Source organism: Bidens hawaiensis, unplaced genomic scaffold, assembly GCF_021521415.1.
Source record: "Bidens hawaiensis isolate Kalapana, Puna unplaced genomic scaffold, B.hawaiensis_p1.1 tig00000864_1, whole genome shotgun sequence".
In the NCBI taxonomy this organism is placed as follows: Eukaryota; Viridiplantae; Streptophyta; class Magnoliopsida; order Asterales; family Asteraceae; genus Bidens; species Bidens hawaiensis.
This window is the reverse complement of record NW_027491050.1, coordinates 5,325,300-5,344,914: the sequence shown is the minus strand read 5'-3', so window position 1 is coordinate 5,344,914 and position 19,615 is coordinate 5,325,300. Positions and strand designations below refer to the sequence as shown.

Genomic DNA, 19,615 nt, shown 5'->3' with positions numbered 1-19,615 from the left:
TATCCATTTATGCGGCTGGTGCATTGGTTAAACCAAACGGCATAACTGTAAACTCGTAGTGACCATATCTTGTCCTAATAGCAATTTTAGGAATGTCTTCTTCCTGCACCTTTAACTGATGGTATCCTGAGCGTAAATCGATCTCTGAAAAATATCGAGCTCCTTGAAGTTGATCAAATAGATAATCAATTCTCGGTAATGCATACCGATTCTTAATTGTGACCTTATTTAATTCTCTTTTTAGCAAACAATACTGGCGCTCCCTAGGGTGATGAGCTTGGTTGTATCAAAACTTTTTCTAACAAATCCTCTAATTGCTTTTTCAATCTAACATTTCGTTTGGCACTAAGCGATACGGCGCTTTAGCGATTGGTGTTGTTCCTGGGATTACATGAATTCTGAATTCTATTTCACAATCAGGTGGTTGTCCCGGTAAATCTTCGGGAAAAACATCAGAATATTCCGATACTACCGGAATTTCATTCAGCTCCTTTCCTTTGATGCTAATGATTACAGAAATCATATATACTATGCCTTGCTTTCTTAAGTATTTTGTTGCTTTCATTACTGATATAAACTTTGTAGGTCTAGAAACTTTGTCTCCTTGATTTGTAATAGTCTCTCCTGTTGGCATACGAATCTCAACATAATTCTTACTACATTGGATTCGAGCATGACTGGCTTCTAGCCAGTCCATTCTTAATATAACATCGAATCTGACCAAATTATTTGGAAGCAAATTTTCTTTAAAGTTGTGAACTAATAGGTCTATATTCTTTCCTTGAAGTACTTCATGAATACAAGTGGAATTCCCATCGGCTGTTTCTACTATGCAAGCTTGATTAAGCATAAACATCATTAATAAGAAACGTACCCGCAATGATGTCCAGAATCATTGCTGCCTCTTGTGTAGTAAGCTGAAATGCTCGCACGCTCCCTCTTAGGTCCATCTGTATTCTAAGCTTTGTTGTCAGGTACCTTTGTCAACTTTGGACATTCATGACGAATGTGGCCAGGTTCTCTGTAGTTATAGCAAACACGAGTTTCTTTTCTTCTACACTCTTCATCTGTACGACCAGCCATCTTGTAATAGTTGTAGAATTTAGTCTTTTTAAAAGCGCATCTCCATGAATGCCTCTTTCTGCAGACTTTACAGAAAGGCTTAGCATAGGATTGCCCTGTTCCTTTCTTTCGAAATTCTTGGGAAATTTTCTAGGCTAAATCCTTCTTTTTGTTCTCTTCTTGTGTTCGGATTAATCCATCTGTCATGGTATTGGCTAGGTCAACTGCTTCCTCAATAGCCTGAGGTCTAGCCAATTTTACCAGATCGTGGATTTCACTTACTAATCCCCAAATCTAAGGAGAAATTAGTACCGTTTCCGACGAAGCCAAAGCCGGTACTATTCTTGCATATTCAAAGAATTTTGTCGTATATTCACAACATTTCACACCTTCCATTTTGTAGTTCAAGAACTTAGCAGCAATCTTTTCTCTTTCATGTGGAGGACAAAATTTCCTTTCTACTACTTCTTTGAATTCTCCCCAGGTCATAACGTAGACTATGTTGCTTCCTTTTGCTTGGAAGACTGTATTCCACCATTCTAATGCTTCATTAATAAAGAGATTAGAAGCATACAATATCTTATCTTCTTCAGCACATTAACTAATTCTTATAACAGCTTTTGTCTTTTCTAACCAACGTAGTGCCGAAATGGCTCCTTCATTTCCAGAAAATTCTGTTGACTTACAGGCCAAGAAATCTTTGTAAGTACAAGCATTAGTTTTTAACGTTTTAGGTAGTTTATTTTTATTTCCTTTATTCACACTGTTACAAGCTTCAGTGTCAGATTTTTGTTCGTTGCTCTCGGTTTTATCTCTAATGACAGTTACTGGTTGTCTAATAGCTGCAGCAATTTGTGGGATTTCTTCAGTAATTCTCTGAGCTATCATATTGTCAATAGCATTCATATTCAGCTCATTTTCTTGATTGGAATTTTCATGATTGTTTTTACGGTTGTTAACAGAAACTTCATTTGGCATCTGAATTCCAAACAAGAAAGGAATATTAATATCTTAATTAAATAATAAAATAAGCAAGATATTAATAACACATAAGCACAAAACATGTCAAAATCGTCGAGTTTTACGATATTTACTATATATATATATATATATATATATATAGTAATATATATATATATATATAGTAATGACGGAGTTGTGTGGTTATCTTCGGTGTCATCGTGGGGTAGTTAGCAGTTTCGGGTTGGAAAGGTGGATACCGATTTGTTGTCATCGTGTGAAATTGCCAATCATTCATCCACCATTCTTCAAGCTGAGACTGGTTTATGATGATTCTTTTGAAATATATATATATATATATATATATATATATATATAGTAATGAAGGAGTTGTGTGGTTATCTCCGGTGTCATCGTGGGGTAGTTGGCAATTTCGGGTTGGAAAGGTGGATACCGATTTGTTGTCATCGTGTGAAATTGCCAATCATTCGTCCACCATTCTTCAAGCTGAGACTGGTTTATGAGTTCATCAGGGGGAAGTGGGTTTTCTTGGTTTTGGGTTGGTATAGCTAGGTTGGTTGAGGTTCCTGCTCCCATGTGATTAACTATAGGTTGGAAGAATTCACATTGTTCTAGGCATAGGCCTAGCCTTTCTTCCATGGGGAGGTTAGCAATGGTTTGTGTTTGAGGGGGTTGTGGTTCGGTTGGTGGTTGAAGTTGTGGCTGTGGTTGTGGTACTAGAGTTATGACTTTTCTTCTTTGTTTTCTCATTCCCTGTCACCAATCTATATATCGTTTTCTTCTTTTTTGTTTTGGTTGATTTGAGGTTGAGGACTGGGCAGTAAACACTATTGGCTCATTTGGTTTTTCTTCAGTTGATAGGTTTACTGTCTCCATATCTTCCGTATTGACCGATATATTCTCAAAAGCCTCTATAAGCTCACTCATGATGTTAATCAGAAATAATAAAACAACGAACTCCAAAAGAAAAATCATATGATGTATATTTATGTATAATTAGAATTTTATTCATAGAGTTTGCAAATCAGTTAATACATTTATTTTCTAACACTTAATTAGGTATTGTTAAAATACCTAAATTGCTTAAACGAGTGGCTCTGATACCACTTCAGCTGTTAGAGCCCCCGACCCCGATACCCCTGGAGGGGAGCCGTTAACGTTGAGTGGTGGTATCGGTGTTTATTAAAATAATTTGCAGCGGAATATTTAATCATAACCATAGTTAGGAAAAATGATCAGAGGTATAAAAACACCATAATTCTTATTTCGTAAACTGGGATTAAACCCACTTTTATACAAATATAGGTTTTATAGGGATAACCCCTAATTTACAAAACACGTTTCTTTATTCTGGTGACAAGCCACTTATTTAAGATGGAAGCCCGCAAGCATTATTCCTTTGTCTCTAACAAGTCACCTGAAACATATTTAAAAATATTTGATCGGCGTGGAATACTAGTGAGTACATTCATCTATAAATGACACATTTTACAGTTACAGCATTAAGATGTTTTTACATCTGCCTGCTTACAAATTACCGAAAGGTACTTGTCACTCGACCATATCTGTGACTGTGGTCATATTACTTACTGGCTAACAATTGTCCAATAAGTAACGTGTAATAGCCTAGTAGGCAAGCCATGTATACAAAACCCCACAATACCAGTAGTAACCATCCCGTAAGTCTAAAAAGACTTAATCACTGTAATGTAGTTTAAATCCTTTGAATATATTTCGACTACCTGTCATGAGTTTAGTGGGTTTAGAAAAGCATCATGACGGTATTGAAAATCAATTATCTGACGCAAATGTGAGTTGTGCAAAAACTCGAATGTCTCACCTTGCAAGTTTATATTTAACAAGCCTTCTCTAAAAATATTCTAAGTAAAGTATGCTCGAAGAAATGCATCGAGCACGATCTGCATATCAAGTTTGCTCGACCAAAGACTTATCATGCTCGAAGACTTGTTTGCACTTGTATTTATTTTGTCATTCATTATGTAATGATTAGGGTATTCTAGAAGGAATGTCAGGACCTATAAATAGTGTCCTATGTTTGCATTTATTGTAAGCGTGGCAAGCGTGGATAAGGCACTGAATACGAGAGGACAAACATTCCAGCGAATACTCTTTTTGTGTTTTCTTGTACCGCCGCCTTCGCCTTCACGAAACTCTAGACATTCCTTTCACTGTTACATTCAATATAGTGAATCTTTGTCTTTGATTTCTGTTCTTACTGATTATCTATTACTATCTCATCCCTTCACTCCCATCCCCAGAATATACTGATTCTGCCGGGATATTCAGGAGGCCTTTGGGTTTATTAGATCTGTGTGTTCTTGTCAACCTACTTTGGTTGGCACCATGTCCGGCCCTGATATGCTTTCTTCTTCTCCCTGCAGATGCCTCAGACATAAAATTCTCACACTCAAGGAAATCCCAGTCGTCTTCCTCGGGTTAGTTTAACAGCTGGCCATTACACGAGGCCTTTAGATGTTTCCTGTCTTCATAATTCAACCCATCAACAAAACTTTTCACTGACTCCCACAACTCGATCTGATCATTTCTTTGAAACAGGAAAATGCCTCGTGGAACAACTCGCCCGGTAACTGTGAAAAGTGTCGAATCTCAATTTTGGCCTCTTCTGTTGCCTGTGAATAGTACTCATTTAAGAACACTTGCTGCATCTTGGCCCAATTTCCAATATTTTTCATCGGTAACGAGTTAAACCAGTGTTTTGCTTTATCTTTCAACAAAAACTGAAAGAGTCTCAACCGAGCCTCATCTTAATCAAACGTGCCATCACCAATCGACCCGCAAGTAGCCGAAAAATCAGACAAATTAGAATATGGATCCTCTGAAGCCATCCAACGAAAATGTGGCACGATGTTAATGTAAGATGAACGCGAATTGAATGTCCGTTGTCCCAATATACGTACCTGTGGGACTATCGGGGAAGCTCCATCTGAAATAGTAGGTCTGAACCGACAATTAACACCCTACATCGGGGCTACAATATTCCTCCTTCGCTCCTTTTTGTTTACCAACCCTGCTATGTTAACCTGAATACCCTGACCTCTGTCAACTATGTCAGCTCTGTTAACTCTGTTCCTCCCAATTCCATGTCTGCCTTTATTTCTATTCACAAATCCCGCATCCCTCTGATTTACCAGTTCTTCATCCTATCCATCCCAACCAGCATTAAAATTCTCATTACCCAGCTCTAAAACATCATTTTGTCTATTCCTCCACTCTGGCCCATTACTACCGGGTTGCCCCTAATCTGAATCATTACATTCCCTTTCGCCATTTTCATCCTCGTTATGAATACTGATATAATCTTTATCTGGATAAATTATAGGCTGATGTTCAAGGTTGGTTACAGGATCTGTTTCTAGATTGGCGAGCTGAGTTATTCGGATTTGATTGTTGGTTGGAATTTACTGGTAGGTTCGGTTCATTATCGAGCTGATTCTGGTTGTTATTGTAATTTGGATCGAATATCTTGTCTTTGGGTGGCAGGTTAAGGTTTTGATTAATGTGTAGGTTCAGATCTTGGTTTTGAATCTGGTACATGTTTTGGTTTTGGTTTTAATTCTGGTTTTGGTTTTGATTTTCGTACAGATTCGGTTCTGGTTTTGATTCTCGCCTTCCATTTCTGACCCTTGGTGCTGAGCTCGGTTCTGCCGAGCTACTCTCTCGATTTCTAGCTCGAAGATAAGCAAAGATTGTCTTCCTAAATGGTAGGGGCGCATAAACCTATTACCTGCACAAACGACACACCATGCATAAAATGGAAAAATAAAAACTAAAAACTTAAAACAAAAACTACAACTAAACTAAACTAATAAAAAAATCAAATAGCACGAAAACACTAAGCGCACTAGCTCATGTCATGTAACATCTCGGATTTTTTAAACCCGTATTCGTTTGCGTATAACCCGACCCGGAAACATTTTCAGATCTTCATTGTTATTGGAAATCAAATATTTATAAGACTTTACGTTTCTAATATTCACTTTAGGCCCTTCATACTTTAAAAGATGTTCAATTCTTAATTTATGCATAAAAGATTCATTAATTATCCAATTCTCAAACTACAATGACTAAAAGCGTTAAAAATCAAATTCCTCCCATTTTGGCCAAAGCACCACGTGTTGGGATGGCCCTCCCCCACTGCGCGGCGCTATGGCAAGCTGTTTAGATCGTTTTGTTTAAAATCGTTTTCTAGTTCGTTTTTTGGCCCAAAATTGCTTATTTTTGGACGAAATCAAGTGTTTAAGCCCCAAGAAGTCCCTCAAAGCCTAGATACATGTCCATATACATTAACCCTTGTCTAAGAACAAAATCCTCTTGTTATTCTATTAATTTGATCATTAAAGACCCATTCGGTTCTTAAACGAGTAAGTTACCACATTTAGTTCAATTTAGTGAATCCTATATAAATATATCATTATTTCTTTGTCACAAATCATCCATAAACCCTAATACACAAATCCCAACCATCACCTACCTCTGCCATACTCCATCTTCTTCAGTTTTTGCATTATTGTTGAAGATACAAGTTAAGACGGTTGACTTTGCTTGCTTTAGGATCTTTGACTCTTTGTTTCTCCTGATCCTTTCACTTTCTGGGTAAGTTGTAAACATAGAAATCGTTCATATACATTCCCTAGTCAATAACCTTAAATCAATTTCGGTGGTTGAAGGGTGTTGACTGGTCAAATCGTTTAATACTCGTTAAAGGGCAAAATAGTCGACAAGTTTGACTTAACGTTTTCTCATACTTCCTATCGGATTCAACGTTCGGTCCAGAATATTTTTATTCTCGTAACGTAATTTTAAGGCTACTGACTAAAACCCGACTTCCGACTCGCTGTTTGGATTCTGGTCAGTACCAGCTCGTTTAAATCTTTAATATAATGTAACTTGAGTTCTAGACGTCCGTTTGGATTGATTCAAGTGGCATTAAGTTCATGTTTACTTATATTATCATATCTACAACTTTCAGGTTCTGATCATTAATCTCGTTGATGCGTAGTGGATGACTCGCTCAATCGTTAGTTCGTTTATCTTAATTATTAATCACTTGCCTTTAATATAAGGTGAGTTTTATCATTCCCCTATTTTACTCAGTTTTCTAAAATGTTTTGGGGACATATTCGTATATCATACTATATATATATATATATATCAAAAACAGCAAACATGTAATTGTGTGTGATTAATCAAATATACTTGTTATGAGCTTACTTGTTTATGTGTGCATTCGTTTGGCATATCCCCTTGTGGAGGGTTCTCATTGACCAACGCCCGATTCTCTTGGCAACAGTCTTATTATTATTATTTGCTCATGGTTGATTTACCGGCGCCCGATTCGCTTGGCAATGGTTTAATCGACAACTTATTTGCTCATGGTTTGATTTCATTACCGCATTTATTACGTTTGCTTATTTCTCTTATTTATTATACTAAAATTATTTTATTGCAAAACTGGTGGTAAACTCACTCAACATGTGTTGTTGACAAACTCTATTTTCTACGCATATGCAGATTGCTTGAGTTGAAGTTCAGAAACTTAGAAAATCCTTAGGGTTATTGAAGCCAAACATGAATTTAACTTGTTATATATACATTTATTTGAATTGTTTGTCGTATTTGAATACCGTGTGCACATTTGAAATAAAATAATTAAATAGATATCATCGCATTTATATTATGATGGTATCTTCAAGCTGTGAGCAATCGAATCACGCCCCGGCATTTCCGCCTTAGGTTGGGGTGTGACATGTCAGTTATAATCCTCCAAAAGAAATTAAAAAAAAGAAATCAATTAACAAAGACAAATCATACCTGAGGTTCATGCAAATAATTAAACAGTAATCTCTTGTCATGTAACATATAAATCATCAATAATCAAATCAGATTTCTTAACTAGGCAAACCTTAGGCATCAACAATTGCTAATACACAGTGCTGGTTATCAAACAGTCCCTGCCAGTGTGACCCAACTGAGGGCAATTGTATGCTTCATCAAACTTAAACTAGTCAAAACAACCCTATAAGCAATTATCATAACAACTGGCAAACTAATCGTGCTGATCGAAATAAACCTAAACCGACTAAGTGCACAATAATATTGGACATCAATACTCATAGATTAATCAAAGACAATTACAAATCATTCATTATAAAACACATGAGCAAACTAAAAAGTACAATACTCTACATCCTGGATATGATTCAAGAAGATTAGCCACACCTGGACATCATAACATCTTCAATTCTAATGAAATAAGACATGCATATGATCTCAGGATTAATCGGAAAGATGGAATTGGTCTCTATTGCCTTAGAAACTGCTCTTGGAAAACTTGGATACGAATAAGGTCGTCCAAATGTGATATAACAAAAAACCCTAAAATTCCTGATATTGTCAGCCATCACGGTAAGCGATGGGGTCTTCAAGATTCCATCGCGTATCGCGATGGACCAAAGTTAACACTGCCTAAAAAAATTAGTCCATTGCGTAACACGATGGACTCTCTTTAATCCCAGGTATGATTCGAAAAAATTAGCCGTGGCTCGACATCATAGCATCTTCAATTCTGATGATATAGGCCATGTATATAATCTCGGGATGAATTGAAAAGATGGAATTGGACTCTCTTGCCTTAGAAACTGCTCTGGAACAACTTGGATACAAATAAGGTAGTCCGAATGTGATATAATAGAAAACCCCAAAATTCCCGATATTGCCACCCATCGTGGTACGCGGTGGGGTCTTCAAGAGTCCATCGCGTATCGCGATGGACCAAAGTCAACGCTGCCTAAAAAATTAGTTCATCGCGTAACGCGATGGACTCTCTTTAATCCCGTCCCGTACCACGACGGGTCTCCTCACCAGCAGACTTTGTTTTCTACCTCATTTCGCATGCTAGTCATCCCGAGCCTTCATTCTGTGCTCGTTCAGGTCCAAAATATTTGCTTTAATCACCTGTGACCTGAAATACAATAAGTGTGTATGAAGTACCGAAGTTCGTGCAATAAATAACTAAAACTACATAATTAATGAACTAACATATATACAAATTAACCAACCATCAATAATATCAACAATCTCGTCCATTAAAACCTAATTTAGAGACTAAAACCACTGCCGTTTGAAACAATCAACCATAATGCTCAATCAATCACGAACACATTAACAGAAATAAGAAAACACTAATCAAATAAAGAACAAAGTAACGAAGTCAGGAGTTCAAAGATAAAAAAATATACCTAAATCAAATTTATCATACTGGAGCTGCGGATCCGCCACCACGGAAACAGTTAATTAGCGGTAGACAGACGCGGGTCTCTGCCACAGCCGTCGCCAAGGGCTCCAGAGTGGAACCCGGCAACAGTCATAGCATCGCCTTCACCTAGGATTTCCTAAATGGAACCCAACAACAGACGAATAGGAGCCGCAACAGTCGAAATTGGAGTCACTCCAGGCCACCACGATACACTTCCATTATAAAAATCCAAACATCAAATGCGGATTGGCAAATCAAGCCCTAATGTTACACCCGAAAAACGTTAATCTAACAGCGGAAGGCTTAATTAAACCAATTTGGGCAATGACAGTTATCATTGAGCCATTAGTATTTAAACACAACACATACATAAACAGGTTGGACTTTATTTACTATAAAGAGTCATAATTTACACGTGTCAGAGTACAGTGTTTATTAAAATACAAGTCCAACATCCGGGAATTACACCCGTTTTTCCCACATCATCCTTTTCACGAAGCGTCGGTTCTCATTTACCTGAAAAACACGTTTAAAGAATGTCAACACAACGGTTCGTGAGTTCTCAATTTATAAACCAAATATTTTAAAACAAAACTTTTCTTTATTAAAATATTTATATAAATACCACATCATCCTTACCGGCACGAAGTCAGCCTTAGTTTTTCTTGCGAAACTCACGCTAAAATTCACTTTCGATTTACTTAGGAAAGACCCTTAGATCACTTTTGTTTTAATTTCAAAAGTTTCAAAAAATAGGACATTTTATTTTCTAACAAACTGTGATAGTCATAGAATAGCCGATTAGGGGTGCAAACAAGCCGAGCCGAGCCCGAGCTCGACCAGGCTCGAGCTCGGCTCGTTTAACTTGCACAGAGCTCGAGCTTGGCTCGTTTCGAGCTCTATTTCCAAAGCTCGAGCTCGGCTCATGAGTAGATTTTCAAGCTCGAGCTTGGTTAGGGCTCGGCTCGTTTACCATTTATAAATTATTTTTAAATAATATAATTATTTTTTATTTTTTTTCTATTATAATATTTTTGTACAATATATTATTTAATTAGTTTTATTTATTTTTTGTAACATTATATATATTAATTATTAATTATTAAATATATTTTTTTTAAAATTATGTAAATGGCAGGCTTGCTTAGGCTCGCGAGCCAGCTCGAGCTCGATAAGCGAAGCTCGGACTCGGGCTCGTTTATTAAACGAGCTTACTTTTAGGCTCGAGCTTGGGCTTGGGTTCGATTAAGCGCGGCTCGTTCGAGCTTTTAAACGAGCTGATCTCGAGTATGTCGCGAGCAACTCGACTCGTTTGCACCCCCAAACACGATGCTTACCAAACTCAAAATATTTACCACATTTTTAACCAAAGCGACTGGCTAAGTGGCAGGCATCACCCCGATAGATATATTAATATTTCTATGCCTTAAATCCAAGGTTTACGGTTATGATGACACGACATTTCTACTTATGCCAGGCGTTTCTACTTATTCCAGGTGTCGATTCGGCATTTTTGCTTATGCTGCGCATTTCTACTTATGCCTATTTAACTTAACTCTTCACTTTACCAAATTTGTTAAATAAAATGACACTACCGAAACGTGTTCTTCCCCCAAAACATTTATAAATAATTAAAACATTTAAAAGTAGAGATTGTGAGGAACTCACCTTAAGCAGGTTGTATGCCAGTAACGTCTAAACGATTCGTGACCTATTAATTTGACACGTTTTAATAACGTACGTGTGTGTGTGTGTATTAAGTTGTTCATTCAACTTAAAATATTGACACAAACGTTTTATTTAATGAAAACGTTCCTTTATATCATTTTATAAAGTTTTTTAACAGTTTCGTGTCGTCCTTCGCGACACGAATTGTCTAAGATCAAGTTTTATTATCTTGGCCTTAATATGTACATTATTTTATGTGATGTATATCATATTTTAGGCTTCAGGGGCTACTTAAAACAGTCTTCTAAACCATGTAGGTTTTTCGTTAAAAAGTTAAAATTTCGACTGTTTAAGCAAACGACTATCAAACTAAACCAAATAAAACGTGTTACACATATAATGCATTAAATATGATCATTTATGTCATTTAATCACTTATAACCTACAACAATACTAGCATCATATTAACAAGCACATGAACAATATGTACACTATGCATACCAACTTATACATTTTTATACAATCTAGTAGGTTTTCTTTTAAACCCTTGTTTTAACCATATTTTGATGCCTTATCAATCATTTTGTTAGTCTAAAATAAATTTCATATCAAAATATGGTCTAACGTAATATCACCAAATCGCTACTTTTATCATAACAATAAGCTAGTTTTAAGTAAGAATTCATGTGTTCTTCACTTTAACAAGTGGGTTTTTATGTAACTTAATCCTAACTTATGAAAACTTTATTATATATCATCTTGTTTAGCAACTAGAACAATATCATCAATATAATCTAAGACTAACACGATATCATGTCAATCAAGACTTTCATGTACATGACCAAATATCATGCATGTATACATGCATATACATCTCATAAAATGCAAGTGAGTTTTATATTTCTTCTTGCAAAACCCCCCGATTACTTCATGTATCTAACCCCTTTTTATCATCCAATTCAGGAACAAGAACAAACTAGCATCGAATAACTTCAAGCATGAAAGCAAAATAATAATGTATTCACACACACACATATATATATATGGGAGATTTCAAATGAGAACCCCTTTGAGTTTTAAAAACTCGAAAGAACTCAATGTAACGATTTTTATTTTTTTACACATGCGTAATATATGCAAGTTACATACACGTAAAAAAATTACCGAATTTTTTACGCGCCGAGTCGACTTATTACACATGTGTAACGGACGTAAAAATTAGTGTAATCAATTACAACTTTATTCTCTCTCCTACTTTGACTTTTTAGTCAGATTTATTCTCAACCACACAATCCAATCCATTTAATAAAATGTGTGGCTAAGAATTGAGTTCTTAAGTTCTTAAAACTCAACTTTGTTCTGAAAATATCCCTCCCCTATATATATATATATATATATAGGCAAAGTATAAAATGAAAATCCACTTGAGTTAGGAAAACTCTAGAAACTCATTCTTAACCTCATGTTTTTAATTAAAGTTTAAAACTTGTGGTTCACAATTAAAGTGAATAAAAAATGTAAATATAAATATAACTTTTTCTCTCTCCTGAAAACATATATAAAAGTTAGTAAAAAATGTTAAAAAAATAGCAAAACATTTTTTTTTGATGTTTCGATGTTTTGTATTAAATGTTACAACATATATTACATGTAACAAAAAAAATGATGTTACATAGGGTTTTCACAACTCAAGTGGGTTTTCATTTTAACCTTACCCTATATATATATATATAGAAAAGGGTTAAAATAAAAATACATAGTTTTGTAGGAAGAACATGAAATTTAAAGTTAGGAAACTATGTTAGCCTATTTAGAGAACTATGTAGACTAAATTCTAGATCCTAGGAAACTATTTGGTATTTTGGAATGTAAGGCCCCGTTCCCGGTAACCCTACTTTGGTGTTGGATTTACTCATAAACACAGTTCTAAAATTAGAGTAATTTAAAAACTTCGCGGAATAATTAAAAACTTCAAGCATCACATTTACAAAACATTCATTCTTGTCTTAACATACAAATTGTCTTTTCATATGTAATTAATTAAAATAGTCATAACACTTCATCATGGATGCCAGTCTCTTCAGTCCATGCCATGTGTCCCTCCTCAAGCTAGCTGCCTCAACCTATTTGCCTGCATGCATACTAAAAGTCAGCTACGCTGAGTGAGTTCTAGAAAATCAATTAGCATACAATATTATAAGGGTCTGGTCCCTAACATCACAGATATTATAAGGGTCTGGTCCCTTCTGCCTCGTGTAACCATACCAGCATACCTGTCTCGTGTACATAATAATATATATACACACACATGCTCATTCATACTATCAATATATGGTAATAACATTCAATACATAGTCATACACGTATCATACACTTATCCATTAAATAAATGTATTAACTATCACATAGGATTATGCACACAGCCCCGAAAGCATTTCATAGAGAAATGGGGCTAAAACTCACCTGGAGTCGATTTCTCTCGCCGTTAATGGTAATTCCCTTGTTTAGTTGTGCACGGTTAACTGTACAATACATGACGCGTGTCAATTATCTATTACCACAACTTCCTACATCTAAATTTATGAAACCCTCAACTAACGGGGGTCCGGGGGCAGCGCCCCTGGTAGCGGGGTCTAGGGGCGGCAGCCCCTAGCAGGGTCCAAGGGGCAGCGCCCCTGGCTGGGGTTGAGCTGTTAATGAAAAATTTTATTTTCATTAACAGTCCTTTAACAAAAACGCAACAGAAAATTAATTTCATGAAATATCGCATGGGAATTTCGCTTCGCATGCTTTTTCGCTTCGCATGGAACTTTTTCGCTTCGCATGGTCATGCGATGCGAAATAACCTTTTTCGCTTCGCATGGCTGTGCGATGCAAAACAATCTTTTTCGCTTCGCATGGCTGTGCGAAATTTTTCCTTTTCTTCGTTTTTTTTTTACCATTTTAAAGCCGTCTCCCGACACATTCTGACCCCATGCACCTGATCCTGAACCCATATCTCTCATAGTCCAATGCCACCTTTTCACCTTAAAGTGCACCCAAGAGGTTATAACTTACCAAGTTTATATTTTTCTTACATTTTACAACCCTATCTATCATTATATCTGTTTGCATGACGATTCTAACCATCAAACTTAACCATTTAAATCGAAACCTACCTTTTTGCTTCGGGTTCGAGTTTAGATCTGGACAATACGTAGATCTGGACGTGATTCTTGTTATTTTATGATGTTAAACACGAGATTTCATCCTTCTTTGGCTCGGATTTAAATCCGAGTGCTAGAGAGAGAGTTTGTGTGTGTTTCTTGAGTGTGTGTGTGTTTGTGTGTTTGGATGAGAAAAGAAAAGAAAAGAATAAGTGGTTGGGTTTATATAGAGGGGATTTCATGGCTCCCACCACCCATTCCCAATTCCTACTTCCCAAACACTTAACACATGACTACTTTAACGACACACAACTATTAACAAAACTTTCTGTTATTTATTTAACAAAAGTTGGATGTTACGTGGAAACTACTAATCTCAACCACTAGATCCTAGATCCAAGGGCCTAGATCTATTTTTACTCTTCTTAGAAAACTATCTATTTTTACTATAACCCACCCCTATATATATATATATATATATATATATATATATATATATATATATATATATATATGCATGCACGTTTCACACATAAACAGCTCGTGCACAACAAACGTTACCCATGTTTCATTTTTACTTGTGTTTACATTTTTGTGTGAACCTTTTAAGGTGTATGAACATTATTTTGAGCATCAAGCTTAATTAAATTTAAACTTTGTCAAATGGGCTATACCTTAGGTTAAAGAGAGGGAAGAAGGATGGATTCTTGGTGGGTGTTCTTGCTTATAACTATTAGGAAAGGCTTCAAAATGCTCTTAAATCTCCAACTTGTGATTCTACTTTAACTGTTTACCCCAAATTCTTCATAATTCTTGTGTTGTGATAAAATAAAATTGAGAGGGTGGAATGGTGGAGAGGGGACGGTGAAGAGGAAGGAAGAGAATGTGATTTGAGTGTTGGTATTTGATGTAATTATTTTATGCAAGAGTTGGGACCACTTGTCACTTTGCATGTGATAAGGCATAACTGGACACTCTATCTTTCCACCAAACACATTTTAATAAGCAATCCTATTGGGTTGGGGTACTGTTGGGTTGGGGTGGGAGTTGATGATTTATTATTTTGTTTTAATTATTGTGATATAAAGTTTTTACATCTTGTACAGATCTCAAACTATTTGATAAAATAACTTGTTATATGATGGTTTTAAATTTAAATAACTTATGAATCAAAATCAATCATTAAACTCCCAACAATACTAGAATATATATACACACATATATTAATTTTTTGTGAAGGTTAGGTTCGGTGCTCTTACGGGGTGTTGTACAACTTCTACACGCTTACTTTCTAAGTTTCACAAACCGAAGCTTCTAAAAATAAGTTTATGACTTATTATTAATATTTTCATTAATAATATATTATTTTGGATCATTCCTGACGTTTTGGAATATTTTTAGGCTTTTAACTTTAACATGGTTGTCTCTAGTGTTTAATTCGGTGAGTGACCTTTATGCGCCAAAAATTAACTTTTGAATATAACTCATATCTTTTTGAAGTTTTTTTTTCTGACTAAAACAGCATTATTTCATTAATTATAATATTAAATTTATATAACTGTTGGTTACCTTAGTATCGGATTAGGCTTAAAATTGTCGGTTGTCACACCTAAAACCAACAAATTTAAAGGAAGAAACACGGCATCAAAACCTTCAACAATTTGAAATTTCTAGCAACATTTTGACAAATCAAACACACGAGTAAACAAACTATTTAAGAACAAAAATCAAAATATCAAAACCGCAAATCAGAGTTCATAAAACCCTACATTCAACAAAACCAAATCCAACATTTAGACAATAATCGAAAACAAAAAACATCGTACCTAACGAAATGTAGGAAGAACAACCCACACCAACCAACTTCTTTACAAAGAACTTCAAAACCTCGTTATTATCATACTTGCTCTCCTTCGCATCTCTCTTATCCAATTGTTTTTTTTCTCTCTCTCTCTCTCTCAATCAAAAATCAATTTAACCCGTGGTGTAATTATGGTGTATAACACACACACTCAGAGAGAGAGAGAGAGAGAGAGAGAGAGGTAAATTAGGTCCAACGAGATGAAAGCTAAGTGATCATGAGATGTACACACATCTTAGCACACTCTACAAACAAAAACAACACCATATAAATAAACAGTATATACGTGAGTGATAAGAAAGTTTATATATATATATATATATATATATATATATATATATATATATATATATTATTCGATATGTTCTATTAAAATTTATTAGTTTTAAGATGGCCTATTTAAATTGTTTTTCAATGTATTATATATCTTAATAGGTTATGTGTTATGATATAATTAGAAAGTGGTTAAAACAGGGAATTGTTATAAGGTACCAACAATCTTTGCGTTATCAACTCGTGATATTTTGGAATTGCATATATATTTCTTACTATTGAAACGAATTGCTAAGGCTTTTCCTACTGTACGCTTAACAACGATTTGGTGTATATGGAAGGCAAGGAATTTGGCGGTGTTAGAGAAGAAACGGATTTCTATTAATGATGTTTTTTTTTTTGAAAGGCAAGCTTGAAATAAAAATCACACCCGGAAAGAAAAACCTAACCGGGACAAGACACAATTACATGCTAAGTAACGGGTTTTTGAGCCACGCCACCCAGTTCAAATAAAACTTACAATTACGAGAAGATAACCACAAATACGAAACATAAACAATCGAATCAAATAGAGTATCTTTGTTATCATTGGGTTGACCAAAAATAATCTCATTCCTAGCTCTCCAAATATTCCAACATGCCATATAGATAATCACCTCAACATCTTTTTTCTTTTTCATCCATCCTGAAGAATCCAACCATTGTAAAATACTTTTAGGCCCTTTATCGCCCGGAAGAGACACCTCCAACCAACGACCGATAACATTCCAAATCTTTGAAGCAAGGCGACACCCTCCAAAAATGTGATCCAAAACTTCCACCGAATTCAAACAAATTGGGCATAATATTGAAGGAATATCAAAACCTTCACAACTTAAGTTAAATCTAGTTGAGAGACGATTTAGAAGCAGGCGCCAAATCATGATGTTAACCTTCCTTGGCACGAATTTATTCCATCTCGTAGGGATGGTACCCTCTGGTAGCTCCTGACGATCCAAGTAGGATCCGACTTCTTTAACCGAGAACGTGTCATCAGTATCCAAGTCCTAAATCCATTTATCATCCGAATCACTCAAAGAAACTGAATCTAGAAGAGATATCAACTCCTCAAGCTGAGTGTCCTCCACCCCACCCCTAGGACGCCTTCTCCAGTTCCACACCCAAACTGAATTAAGCAATCTCTCTTTTATTAAACAATTTTTGTTCACCTCCAAATTAAAAACTTTAGCAAATCATGAGCATAGGCTAGAATCTCCAATCCACACATCTTTCCAAAACAAAGACTCACTTCCGTTTCCTACTTTTTTTCTTATAACCAAAGCCGGAATTAATTCTTCATCATTTAGTTAATTAATCGAATTCACTATACGAGACCAAATCCCATTCCCTTTGATCGCCCGTGACATGCCATCTTGATTTAGTTTTGACCCATAAATAACCTTAAGAACCTTCACCCACATAGAATTAGGATTATTAACAAACCTCCACTTCCATTTATATAATAACGCCAAGTTAAAATTCTTCAAACCGCCTATACCCAAACAACCTTTAGCTTTGTTGGCCAAAACCAACTCCCGTCTAACCGAAGGAATTTTCCGACTCTCATCACCCCCCCCCCCCCTAAAAGAATCTAGCACGTAAAGATTCAAGTTTCTTCCTCACTCCAGTAGGCATCAAAAACATCGACAAGTAGTATATACCCAATGAACCAAGAACAGAAGAAATAAGAGTCGATCTTCCCCCTATAGACAGAAGTTTTGCCTTCCACTTAGAAAGCTTTTTATTAAATTTGTCAATAATCCCATTCCAACTCTGAATAATTCCTGTTTTTTCGCACCACAGGGATACCCAAATACATAAAAGGAATTTTCTCCGGTTTGCATACAACAATATCCGCAAAAAACCTAACTTCCCCTTGAACCACCCCCACTCTAAAAAGATTAGATTTATGAATGTTTAGCTTCAATCCAGAAGCCAAATAAAAGCAATTTAAAGCCATAACAATATTTTTAATATTACTCAATGACCATTCTCCGAGCACAATAGTATCATCAGCATAAAAAAGGTGAGAAATATACATATTACCTCTCCTGATCTTCGTCCCTTTAAAGAACCCTGCTTGAACAATATCTTCAATCGCCACATGTAACCTTTCCGTTGCAATGATAAATAAAAACAGGGAAAGAGGATCTCCCTGTGGAAGCCCCCTCTCAATTTGAAATTCCTCAGTCGGGCTTCCGTTAATCAAAATATAAGATCTAGTAGAATACAAACAAGCTCTAATCCAAGACATCCACTTACCTCCAAACCCAAGAAAATACATGATAGAAAATAAGTATTCCCAATTAATTGAATCATATGCTTTAGCGAAGTCAAGTTTCAACAGAAGTAACTTGTCGTTCCTTCGATTATAATCGTCCACAATCTCATTAACCATAAGAGGGCCATCCAAGATTTGTCTTCCTTTAATAAATGCATAGTGCTAACGACAGAATTGATCACCTTAGCCAGCCTATTTACCAATAGTTTAGCAATAATTTTGTGTTGTAAATTTATAAAACTAATTGGCCTAAAATCCTCCACAATCAACGGACTGGCCAACTTAGAATGAAGGTGATAAAAGAGGAGTTGCACCCGATAGGAATGTTACTTGTCCAAAAAAAATCTGAAACAAACTTGCAGATGTCATCTTTAATATATTCCCAGAACCGTTTAACAAATCCGAAAGAAAAACCATCTGGACCCGGGGATTTCTGACTACCACACGACCACACAACCTTTTTTATTTCTTCAAAAGTAAAATTTGTTTCCAAAAATCCCGACTCTTCCTCCGATAAAGATTTAAAAAATTGACTTCTAGAACTAACGTTAACCCCGTCCACTCGTTTAATTTTTTTCTTATAATATTCTTTGAAAACTTCTTTTATATCTTCCGGTTTATCAATCCACACACCATCATTTTTTAAACAACGAATCGATAGATGTCTTCTCTTTTGATTTATGATGCCGTGAAAAAAATTTGAGTTTTCATCCGCCTCCACGCACCATTTAACTTTAGCCTTTTGACTATCCTCTAACATTTTATAATGCTATAATTTTCTTTTTTCTTTCAAAATACTTCGCCTTTCATTATGTAACTCCTCCGAGCCTGCCTCTATATCCACCAATTAGTATATATCAGTGAGATGATTTGAAAAGTTCACTAACTTTGCCTCTTCTTTCTTCACTTAATCAACACCCCAACCTCTAATCGCCACTTTCAGTTTTTTTTTGTTTCTGTTTAAAAACAATAAAACCATTCAAAGAACGCACAACAGGCTTAACTTT

The 19,615-nt window shown here is 35.6% G+C and overlaps 1 protein-coding gene across 1 annotated transcript; it reads right to left on the bottom strand.

Annotated features, from left to right (window-relative positions):
• Positions 1–322: 322 nt before the first annotated feature.
• On the bottom strand, positions 323–859 carry LOC143543538 (uncharacterized). Its single transcript, XM_077035845.1, has one exon. It carries the CDS (start codon positions 857–859, stop codon positions 323–325), a length of 537 nt encoding a protein of 178 aa, XP_076891960.1.
• Between the last annotated feature and the right edge of the window lie 18,756 nt (positions 860–19,615).